This window comes from Desmodus rotundus, chromosome 4, assembly GCF_022682495.2.
Source record: "Desmodus rotundus isolate HL8 chromosome 4, HLdesRot8A.1, whole genome shotgun sequence".
Taxonomy (NCBI): domain Eukaryota; kingdom Metazoa; phylum Chordata; class Mammalia; order Chiroptera; family Phyllostomidae; genus Desmodus; species Desmodus rotundus.
Genome location: NC_071390.1, coordinates 38,529,407 through 38,542,105, shown reverse-complemented (window position 1 = coordinate 38,542,105; position 12,699 = coordinate 38,529,407). Strand labels below are relative to the sequence as shown.

At 38.4% G+C, this 12,699-nt stretch overlaps 1 protein-coding gene across 2 annotated transcripts in view; it reads right to left on the bottom strand.

The window, feature by feature from the left end:
• Positions 1-1,877: 1,877 nt before the first annotated feature.
• CABCOCO1 (ciliary associated calcium binding coiled-coil 1) overlaps positions 1,878-12,699 on the bottom strand; it is a 115,160-nt gene continuing 104,338 nt past the window's right edge. For both annotated transcript variants that reach the window (XM_024561311.3, XM_053923037.1), the window contains 3 exons: positions 8,781-8,903; positions 8,218-8,358; positions 1,878-2,272 (listed from right to left, as the gene is read on the bottom strand). In XM_024561311.3, coding sequence (XP_024417079.2) covers positions 2,198-2,272; positions 8,218-8,358; positions 8,781-8,903 — 339 coding nt within the window. In that variant the 3' untranslated portion in view covers positions 1,878-2,197. The remainder of the gene's footprint in view (positions 2,273-8,217; positions 8,359-8,780; positions 8,904-12,699) is intronic.

Genomic DNA, 12,699 nt, shown 5'->3' with positions numbered 1-12,699 from the left:
GGTTCTGTTTTGCTTGCTTATTTGTTTTGTTGATTAGGTTCCACTTGTAGGTGAGAGAACTGCTTTTTGACCCAGCAATTCCACTGTATACACTTTTTTTTATATATAATGAGAGGAAGTGCATATATTTCTTTATTAATTTGAAATCAATTTAAAAGAGCAAATACTGTGAATTAAAATTTATAGCTACTGCCACTATGATTATTCTTTCTTTTTTTTATTATTAGATATTAAAGTTAGGCTCCCACGGAGAGCCCTGGGCTGCGCCAACATGAAAGGTGTAGGCCAGCGGGGTGGCCACATGGGTACTGGGGGAGCTCACACAGGCGCCAGTGGGGCGACAGGGAAGGCCAGCATTTCTGGCACAGAGGCTGTCCAACAACTGGCCAGTGGGTACTAGAGATGCACAGTAGCCTTTTAGGTATCCTAGGAGGTAAATAGAAACCAAACCTTACAAGAAAACATCAATTCAATATGTAGTTATTGGATCCTCATGACTACCTCAAAAATAAGTATTATGCCCATTTACTGGACCAGCAAATAGAGGTTCAGTAGCCTGTCCAAAGTCACACCGCAGCCACTGGGGAGGCCAGTATCAGACTCGCAGTTTCACTCTGGAGGCACGCCTTAGGCATGGTCATGTGCTTCAGGCACGCGTATAATGTATTGTCTCTGTGTAGCATTTAGGGATTCTCCTGTATTTCTTATTCAGTTTTGGACTATCAGTACCTTTGCTCACAATAAGCACTCTTTATTAGAGAATGCAGGGCCACTCTGTGCCAATGACTTCATTTGAAGTCACCGTGTTTGGTGATTTCTAGAAGCTCCTTTATTCCGGTTTGTGGTTTCTCTAATTTCATCTGCTTTCCCTGGAGAAAAGACTGATGGCGTAAGACATGGGAGCCCCCCTAGTGCTCCCCCGTGGCTGTGACCATTTTCAATTAGCAGGACAGCTCAAGGAAAAAGCACATCCCGGCACAACTCCAGGCCTTCCAGTCTTGGAACTGCATGAGCAATAAGCATGGTTTTGTCTTACGGGCCCCTCTTACATCGCTGGTCGGTGTAGTTAGAAAATCTCCAAATGCTGTCCTATCTGTCTGTGCCCCAAATAAACACATTTTGGGTAATCTCTTTGGCACTGATGGAGAGGGTAAGGTTATAGCTGGAGGCTAGAACATAGACATATTTGACCAAGTGTCTCCAAGACGCAAGTGCATTTGGTTCCAGTATGAACTGGAAACTTTTTGAAGGAACTGTCCCTTCTAGCAACACTCTCCCTTGTAGAATACTCTGAAGTCTAAGACATTTGGAAAGGGCCTAAGTTGTAACTGGTTTAATTTGTCCAACTAGGGACAATCCGTTAGTAAGTGGATATTTTTCTTTTGAAATGATATCTTAATAAATGTATTTAAAGGCTTGAGATGTTTTCAACCACTCTACTGCAATATAATGGTTAATTTTAAGAGCTCTGTGAGTTTGATTTATATTTAAGATTTTTACAATCTATATATAGGTTGGTCTTTAATAACCATTTATACACTGCTTCTTTTTATATAGGTCATGTATTCTCCTGGGAGAGTAACAAGATTAGAAATAACAAATACAGTACAGAATAAATTAAAGTGCTTCAAACTACATTATATAATTTCAGAAAATTGGTTTCACACTGAAACGTTTAAATAAGAAAACCAAACGATTTAAGGAAAAACCCCTAATATATGCATTTGAATAGCTGTTGTCTAGCAAGTTTTATCCTCAGTGGTGTGGTTAGTGGTATCTGCTCACGGTGCTCCATTAATGTGGCAGTTCATTTGGGTCAATACGAATAAAATCATTATTATTTTTTTCTTTATTTAAAAACGTTGGCTTCATTCTCCTTGAAGATGAATAACATTTATTAGTCAAAATGTCAAAGGAGGATTGTAAAAGTAATTGTGTTTTTATATATAATTCTCCAAACTCTTGTAGACAAAATGTTCTTATTACACTTAGTGCAATAAATTCAGAGGCTGTTATGAGACAGGAGATAGCAAAATTGGGGCCAATACTTTTCTAATTACTTAGGATAATAAAAAGTGGGGCTTGGTTTTCCTCTCTAAACTAAATATAGGAGACACGATGCGCTAGAGGGTCTGTCATTCTGACGGGTTTTGTTTGTTTCTGTGAAGTTTAGCATCAGTCTCTTTGTACCGAGTCCTCAGGCCTTTTTCAATTTTTCTATTCGTGCATTAAAGGCCTCTTCCTGTATTTGCAGCTTTTCGTTTATCTCGGTCTGTGAAGACAATCATAGAAAAGTGGTTATGATGGAGCTATCTTTTGCTGCACATTGTCTTTGTGGTTTTGACATACTATAGTGCCTAAAGACAGACATTATCCCTCACACACCTTCCTGTTTTGCAGACATAGCTGTGTTTCAGCCTGTAGTGATGTGATAACACTTTATCATATTTCTCTGCACATTCCCAATGTATAGCATGTCTGCTGCAAACAGGAAGTGGTATTTGGACAGCCATTTTTCACACAGCCTTGTGCTGGAAGATAGGATAATTTATCTGTATTTTCAGACAGACTTTACCAATAAGCACCGAGTCAGAATAACTGCTCAGGGCTCAGTTATTGCAATGTTGTTGGTCTCCCCACCCCTTTGCAATAAATGTTTTTGTCTCCTGTGTAACGCATTCTAACTGGGATCCCAGAAAGCTTCTGTTGTGAAATAACAACACAAATAATCTTACAATTAGAACAATTTTGATAATTAAAAGTATTCATCAAACAATATAACTCCTGGAATTATGCCACTTTGTAGTACAGTTTTGGTTAAAAAAAAAAAAAGATAAGTGGTGGCTGACAGGTTTTAGTGTTTGCTACAGCTGCGACAGTATTTAGCTCCTGGCAGTGGTGACCTGTGGGCTACCGTGGCCACCCGCACAAGTCCAGAAGTACTTTCACGTTAACTGAAGGCAGTAGCTCTGGAAATGTCTTCTCTGTTTCATGATGGATAATAAAATTGTATATAGAGAAACCAGTGGTGGGTGACGTGGTAAAATTGGTGTTCTTGTTTACATGATTTAAAAAAAATCTACTAATATATGTAGAGTAGTTTATACATATATGTTTATAACTAATTTGAAGTTTAGAATGTTCATGTCTATAACATAATTTGAAGTTTTCAGGGTAACTGTATTTTGAGAAACTTATTTTAATTTATACAGAAGAAATTTAAAAAATCAAATACTGTTTAGGTCCAGATATAACTTTTCATTCTTATTTATTTCTTTCTGACCATAATAGATAGTTTTGAAATGTACACCCTAGCTGCTCTATCTGATGAAATTTTATTTTACCTTCACACTAAGAATTGATATTTTTGAAAAGATCACATTGGTGTAAATAATTCTGGATTCTCATTTGAGTACCAGGTTTGTTTGTTTGTTTGTTTGCTTTGTTTAAGTTTTATCAAGCTTTGGATCAAACTCTGTCCTCTGGTTTTTCATTTTTTCCTTTCCTGGTGGTTGGGTGGAGGAGGCAAGGAGGGATGAACATGTTCTTCCAGGTTACAGAGAAACTTTCATTTTTCAGAAATCTCTAATCCCTTGGGCATGATTCTGGGACAGCTGAAAAGAGCACACGTCTAGGAGTGTGGAGACCTAGGGGCTGGGTTAGCCCTGCAGCCGTGGGCAAGACACTTAACCACCTAGGGTCTTAGTCCTTACCTGAAATAGGAAGCAGTTAAAAATTATCTAGTTAATATTACATGTCAGCTCTTAAACTGAGAATTCCAACTCCTAATTTTGTTATATATTCACCAATGTTACATTTCAGTGATATGATGTTGTGAAATGTTTTAAAAGCATGCTCTGCGAGGATTTAAGATCACAGTGTCCCATGCCGTGAAGATTGCCTATGCCAAGAAATAACATTTGGCATAGTTGTCTTTAAAGGGCTTAGTGTTACTGATAGCAGTTGTTTTGATAACATTTGGTCAGAACATTTTGATAGTTGGAGGTGGTAGGAAGTGAAGGTTTTTAAAAATTACCTAGTCTTTCTTTAGCCTACTAGTGAAATATGAAATATGAAGGCCTTAATCTTGTACGATAAACTTTTATTTGTATTCTATATATAATACTTCATTTATTGGCCCACTGTCCTATCCTCAAATACTTATGCTATTCTAGAACACATACAGTAAATAAAACTGCTAAGATGCTTTCCTAGTAATATTTTGGAGCGGCCAATGTAGAGTAACAGTGAACTATTTTAATAAAAGCAAAGAAGTATTAAATCAAAAAAATATGTTACTCTTACTTCTTTATGTCACGCAACATATTAGGCCATATCAGCATAAAGCAGTTGGAGGAAATAATCTTGTCACAATTCCAAAACTCGGGAAGCACTGCTCTCACTTAAGTGACTTTTCCCACTTTCGATTACGTGCCACATAAGGATGTTCTGGTCCCAGACAGACCATGTGGATGACCGTGGCCCCGTTAAGATTATAATGGAGCTGGAGAATTCCTATCGCCTAGTGACGTCATAGCCATTGTAATGCCCTAGCCTCGCCCATGACTCACCGCAGTGGTGCTGGTGCAGACAGACACACCGTGCTGCCAGCAATGTGGCGGTGCAGCACGCACCAATTGTGCACAGTGCATACTACTTGATAACAATAACAGCTATTTTACTGGTCTATGTATTTAACACACTACACTTAACATCATAGTGCAGCCTTTCCACTTAACAGCACGCTGTGTTATGCGGGGATCAGACTCACACGCGTCTGTGTTTACTGTGTTTCTTGACTGCATCATTCTCCCTTGCGCTTCATTAATCTCCGGTTGTTCTGCACAGCAACACGTTGCAGAGGCTTACAGCCTAGGAACAACAGGCTATATCACAGAGCGTCGGTGTGCAGCGGGCTCTACGATGTCTGATGTTAAGTACACTCTGTGGTGTTTGCACAATACTGCCTAATGACACATTTCTCAGAATGTATCTCTGTCAGTAAGCAGTGCCTGACCATCATGTGTTCTACGTCCAGCAATAATCTCATTTCTTTTCAACTAGGGCCAGAGGTACTATCATCTTCCAGCTTCTGTTTCACTGTCTCGCCAGGGTTTTTTCACATTCACCTGGAGACCTTTCTGGTGTTTCACTGAAATGGAATTCATCTGCGTAAGTGTGGGCTTTGGGGAAAGGAAGCATGAAGGTAAGGTGTCCATCTAACAGCGTGGAGTTATGTTTAAGATCTCCAGGCCGCTGTGGGGATCAGTACTTCAGACACGACCAGCAGAGCTGGATGAAATCACTCCTTGTCTGGTCCAGAGCACACTGTCGTTAGCCCACCATCTCTCCTTGTTATTCCCTCCAACCCTGCTGAAGGGACAAGCTGTCCCACAACAGCCAGGATTGGGGTGTTCTGTGTCCTTGTAGTAAGAACCGGAAACATGTGGCCTGGGTTCAGTAGCCTCTCAGTGGCCACCACCTTGATCTCACTCTCAGGTTTTCTAACCTGGAAATTCAAGTTGACCTAAAAATACCTGTAGGCCCAAGACGGCAAGCTTCCCTCAACATCTTCACTTGATTTTACCCTATTGCTTAGACAGGGCCAACAGCCAGCATTTAACAGCAAGAACCTAGTGTTAGCATTCATATTTTTCTGAAATGTAATTCTTTAAATATATTAAAGTTTGCTCCACTGGGTATAATTTTTTATTATACAATTCGGGGCCAAAATAATTTCATTTTGAATGTATCTTTAAAATTAAAATAACTAAACTATAAACCTTAAAATCTTTGCTCTATTCAGTATAATTTTAATTAACGACTCAGGGCCAAGATAACTTCAATCTTAATAAATCTCTAAAACTATAAAGTGAGTCAATGGGAAAGTAAACAGATTAGTGTAAAAGAATTTAAGGATTCACACTACATTTTTAGAAATTTCTGAATTATATAAAGTGAAATATGCCTCTAACCACACTGGAGAAGGAGCCCTGAAAAACACTATGCTTAAAACATGATCTCTCTACTGCCTTTTCCTCCAAAAATATAATAACAGTATGATTTTTAAATAAATGAGAAGAAAAACTATTGGAAAATTTTAAACATCTTTTAAATAATAATTTGTTAAATGTCTCTACAGCAGGTCATTGTTCTCAGAAGGCTTATATTCACTGGCCACTGGCATGTGGGTACCTTTGAAAAGGGATGCAACAGTTTTAAGAGCCAGAAACCTTGGAAGGCAGATTTTAGAACTGGAAAATAACTTACCCATCTAAAACAAGAGGAGAAATTTAGGTAAGTGGAGAGTAATTACCCAACTTGGAATCTGACCAAGACACAAGGGCAAACACTGAAGGAGTGCCACACCACGGGGGCATTAAAATCCAAAGTGGTCTGGTCGTGATATTAGAGGGTATGTGTTTTTTGTGGATAACTCTGGAATTTGAACTAGAACCCAGTTTACAGCTCTCATTCAGAGTCTTTCATCAGTTTCTGATCTTGGAAACTCTGGACAAATGACTCAGTCTTCTTGTGTCTCTCATTTCTCAATTGATTTGCCGGAGAAGTGCCTGCCTAAGTTGTCTAGCGTGTACTAGGATTGTTGGAAGAAAATACATAAAGGGGTTTGCTGTCTTGAAACACTGAATAAATCCACGCCATCATGTCATTTTATTGAAATATTGGCAGTGATTTGGCCCAAGCTAATCCATGAATTCACTTAATATGGAAATGATTGTAGCACCTAAAGGATCTACATCCTTCACCTCTGGTCCAAGTTCTTTCTATGTTGAATTATTCTTAGATGAACCAGCTAAGGAGCTTCCAAGCCCAGTTAAGGATACCTGCAGGCCAGTGGGGCAATCATGGGCATATACAGCAATCGTATTCTTCCTGCTATAGTGTTATAAATGCTGCAGACTCGAACATTTTTAAAAAATCAATGAGTAGTTAAAAATATACTCACTACACAGAACATAGCCTTGGTAAAATGTTTTCAATTTTGGGGGGCTGCAAACAATTCTATTACTGTCTAGTAGTTCCTCAGCAATAATTCAGAGCCACGGGATTGCAAAGGAGCCCAGGGCCATGATTATACATAAACTATATTTAGATGAAGTGTTATCAAATCTAAAAAGGAGATATGTTCTGAGCTCAGCTTAATTCACTGCACTCTGCCCTTCCACACAGTAACCAGTTATTACATTCATGGGGTTGTTAACAATAAAGCTTTGTGTGAAACGTGTTCTTCCACTATTTCTGGTAAACACTAAATACTCCTTATTAAGCCAAGGACTTTGGCTGATTCTGTTGGCATCAAATCATTAAATGTTCATGTAAATAGTGCATTAACATTTGATGATTAAACAAGTAACAAGCTATGCTTATGCCAAGCTAATCTTTTGCTCTTTCTAAATTAGTTGTTAATACAGTGAGCTTCTTATATACAGTCTCATGTTTAGATATCAACTAAATCTTTCCCTAAGATGCATTAATATTTTAAACATGCAGTAAACTGTCTTATTGATTCATGGTCATTTCTGCAAGAAATTATAAATCCTCTCAAAATATGCAATTCACTTATTTCATCACTTTGCCTGGGCACTGATGCAAGTCTTTGTGTAGGTAGAAATGTTTGTTTTGTTTTGTTTTGTTGATGGAAAAAAATTAATCATAAAGCCAAGCCAACGGATCCATCATTGGCAATTGCTGTTGAGACGGCTGTTGCCATCACCGGGCTCACGCAGCCACTGGTGTAAACTGCTTAGCTATTAGTAACATGTGAAAAGAAACAAACTATCTGAGAGGGAGTTCAAAGATTCGAAAATCTCTTTTTGGAAATTTGATGAGAAAATAGCTGAAAATTATACTTTGATCACCAGTGTTTACTGTTTTCAGAAACGTACTGTACTCTTGTATGAGCAATTTTAGTGTGACAAGGCGCAAAGTCTTTATTATTTTTTTGGTCTCGATGCTGAATGATTTTTTTAAACTGAAAGCACACACGGCACTATGTGCTATTAGCAGATCTATTTTGTGATCTTGTTGGGTCTCAGATGACTCAACTGAGAATAATGTGGAGATGTTAAATTGAACTCCTCCATTATAAGCGTCGCTCTTGCTGACTGAATGTAGGTATTACTTACACACATTAAGGATGAGGTTGGCTAATTAACCAGTAATGAAGTAAGTGAGCACACTAGCAAGGCCGAGTACCTGAATGCCGATTAAAATGTCATCTGTGACTTGAGCCAGCACTGATTTTACATCTTCAATAGTGAAACCAACCAAAGCATCTGTGTCTGAAGCACTGGCTTCTGGCGGGGACTCCTCAGGGACTTGTTCTTGATCCGGTCCCTAGAGTATTGAAAGTAAACAGAGCTCAGGTGACTTCTGGAGCACTCAGGGGTTTCTATGTGGCCTCGAACTTCCCCTAGGTGCTCTTCTACCAGGAAGAAGGCCCATCTATCAGGAGGCTGTAATTCGATGTCATCCTGCATCTGCATTATTTATGGGTATCCTGACAGATCATGTCAAGGCGCCAACAGTGCTTACTTTTGGGAAAGTGAAGGAGATTGGGGAAAATGGAGTAGGAAAGATTAAAATTGCTGAGCCACCCTCAACTGGCCCACCTGTGAATCAATGGTGAAACAAATACTTACATTTAGCTGGGAAAAATCAGAGTGAGAGAAAATAGAAAAGCAATTGCTTCCTTTCCTCTTGGCCATAGGGAATGCTATGCTGAAATAGGGTGAATTAAGAGACAAAAGGAAACATACCTTCATTTCTGTATCCAGTGTTGGGGGCGGCTCTATGAACGTTGAGTAAATATCCAAAGAGATCCCTTCTTCTAGAGGGTTGGGGAAAAGGCCACCCGAAGGCTTGACAATTTCTATCATTTGCTGAAGAGGAAGAAAAGAGCTGTATTATGATAAAGCCTTTTGTGTGTAACCACAATTTACCATTTCAACTCTGTATTGGATAATTAGCATTTTCTTCTACCCTTTCTATACTGTATGGTTTAGGACTTGATTCTGTGCTTCTCTGAGCTTTCATTGTTCATGGGTCAGTGTCTCCTTCCTGAGCTTGCTGCTTCCAGGCTCTCTGTATGTAGAGACAGTGGTTTAGATACCCTGCATACCTTCTCCAGTTGTGGCAGAAGGTTATATGACTAAAACATTCATAACAGCCTGATGATCTTCAATATTACTCAGCAAGATATACAAGTAACTATTCTTGGAGGCAACAGTAAAGTGACCATCAGGAACTTGATAATGAGCTTGATTACGTCACTAAAGGTTAACGTATAAAACTAGCACACAGTAAATCAGAGATTCTTACAAAACCAACCAGAAACCCCGAGGGCAAGGCAAGACTTCACTGTGAGCATTTCATAATTCTGTAGCAAGAGTGTGTCAAACAGAGGAAGGGTGAAGATGGTTGGTTAGCACTGGAAAGAAGAAACAGGAGTTGAAGAAGTCAACTTCAGTGGTGTCCAGCTCACCACAGAGAAAGAGGAGACGATTGTACTGATGTCATTAAATATCTGAATCATTTTATTAGCTCCTCTCGTTCTGATTCCACATTGAACAACTGTTTTGACCACAATCTGACTGTGCATTTCTCAAACGATCTGTAAAGATATGTCCGTTCAGTGCTCTGATTCTCACGCTTATTGCATTCCCTACTGTAAATCTGTAAACTGATGTTCCAGTTTGTATAGTGAGCTCCAACAGCCTGTTTTTGTGGCCTGAGATGAACACACCGACTCTATGCTGACAAAGTGAGCTCTGAGCCTACAAGTTTGAAGACAGTATTCTGAAAATGTATACATTCAAATCATTACCATTCCATGAGGCCTGGAAAAACCCTAAAATCATCATACATGCATTTCTAATTTCACATAAATTTACATATTATAATATTTCATTTGAATGTTAATATTTATTTTCACTTAGAGAAGTTTTGAAATGTACTGGAGACTAAGTTACTGCTTGGCCATACCAATGTATTTTACATTGAATTCATATTTTTGTTTTATTTTATTTTTTTAAATAGGTAATGTGATTTATTAATTTTTAAAGATTTTATTTATTTATTTTTAGAGAGAGGGGAAGAGCTGGAGAAAGAGAAGGAGAGAAATATCAATGTGTGATTGCTTCTCACATGCCCCCTACTGGGGACCTGTACTGCAACCCAGGCATGTGCCCTGACTGGGAATTGAACCAGCGACCCTTTGGTTTGCAGGCCAGCACTCAATCCACTGAGCCACATCAGTCAGAGCCATATTTTTAATTTTAATTTGATATTATAAAAAGTTGCTGCTTAGTATACATATATAGAAGAACTGAAGTGTCCTAACTTTACAGTCAAGTAAATTTTGAAACCAAGAGATTAAACAACTGGTTTAGACAAATAATTACTTAGTAGCAGGTCTGGAAGTTTAAACCCTGGTGTGCCGAATTCTCGGCCTATCCAGTTTTCAGTAAACTGTAATATGTCATCATGTTGCCATACTTGGAAACTATTGATATTATTAAGCACTTAATCTCTATTCTGTCAGATGACATCATGCCAGATTGTTTATCTTAAGTTGACTAAATACTAATCAAAATAGAATATCAAGAAACATATCAGAACAGTTCTTTTCTCTCATCACATTCATAAGCCACTGTTCTTTTTTCCTAGATGGAACATACAAGCATTTGCAGCTTCCTACCAAATTATTTGCACCTTTTTTTCACCATGCTTGTTTCTTCATCCTCTACCTTATCTTGCCCTTCATTTTACCAAGCTAGGGAAACGAAACAGCTAAATATATTTTAGTGTCCTCTGAAACATTATAGGTAAAATAAATAGGCTGCGCAAGGGGATACAGAGACAAGGGAAGATGATTAGTGGTATAGACTGTAAAATAGGGTGAGAATAGAAATTTGGGGGGAGTGGTGGTGAGTGACACATTGAAAAAAGGAGAAAGGAACTGAATGGAGGTTACTGAATTGACTGCAGGTATCGAGCAAGCAAGCGTGAGCCCATCTACAAGGAACAAGTATGTCCTCTTAATGAAGCCAAATTTTCTTCTTTGTTGCTCTTGCCACCTTTGTCTTGATGCTATGCTTTTCCATGTACTGGATGGGCCTTTCTGACGCTTTTCTCTCAGCTCTTGGTGGAAGTTCTCAATAGATTCCCTCTCCATCGTGTCAGGAGCAGATTATATCATCTGCCCACCTACCTGTGCCCCTTCTTCCACCGGCGTATACACATAAGTGTAAACAGATATTTGTGCTCAAATCTCTTATTTTATCCCGCATAGCCCTGTGGACTGGCTTTCTTTACAAGGCTAATCTGAACTACTCGCCAGTCACCCAGTTTCCCTGGCCTTTGGCACTGGGGTGTGCGTACACTGGGCGCACACTCGGAAACCCGGAGCGCCTCACTAGGTCCACGTCACTTCTTTTGTGGAATGAAGCTCCTGTTTATCCCCCAAACCTGAAGCTCTGACTGAGAGTCGACGTTTCTTTTCCTTGACTTTTATGAGTTTAGCTCATACAGTGAGCCACTTGATTTAATTTGTGCAAAAAGCTGGGGGTGAGCACTTCTTTTCTTTAGGGTGTTTGGCACACTATCAGTGAACCAAGCCATGGCTACACTTTTCTCTTTCATGAAGAGCTACATTTGTGTGTTAGGAAGATACTGCAAGGGAAAAAAAAGGACCCTCGTTTTAGATGAGAATAAATATAAAGTCATCTCACTAATATTATGAAGGTGTACAGTCAAATATATAGATTGAAATAAACACAGTTCCCAGAAGCATAACAGTAATTTTTCCCCATTAAGTAGTATTTTTTAAAAAACAAGTTTAAGAAAAATTAGAATCAATAATTGTGGTGAGAGCACAGAGCCAGCAAATATGTTTAAATGAAACCGTCTGATGCAATACTTTAAAAAAATACAATTAAGCCTTTGTATTTTTTTAACAAAACCTCATGTTTTACAACATCACTGGTTCTGTAATAAAATCTATTTAAAACAGAGAGACATGGTCAGCTTTATTAAGTTAGATTTTCTGAAAGAACGTTATAATTTCCTCGTCTATGAATAGCTGAAGCAAATTAAATAAAGCTAGTTTTATAACTATTTTTATACATTCTTGTAGAATTGTAATTGTCTCATATTTTTTTCCTCAAAAGTCTAACATGTTACCTTTTAAATCTAGAGAAATAAAAGCAGAAAAAGGATCAAGTATGTTTATTAAAACAACACTCCTATTTGGTACCCCGATTCAGCAACCCCCCCTCTTCTCTAGGAGAATGGCACCCATAATCTTCCGATCAAGAAACAAAGGGAAAGACTTTAAGTGACTTGCCTGAGGCCTAATGCTGAGATTAAAACTCAGGAGTTTCTGATTATACACATACATCCATTTGGCCAAATGATTGGTTTTGCTTGACTTTCAAATACCCCCTAAATATTACTTTGAATGTAAAGCAATAAATGTGTTTCTCTTGCCATTTTTGAATGCTTGCACACAAATGGATATAATAAAAAACAATCATGTTGTTCCATGTGAATGCCATTTATATTTTTTCAGATAACGAGCAGACCATTTGAACCAAGGTGAGTACATTAAAAGCTCTAATAAAGAAGAGAATAGATTTCTAAACTGAATAATTGGCTGTTAAGGGGACATACAATAAA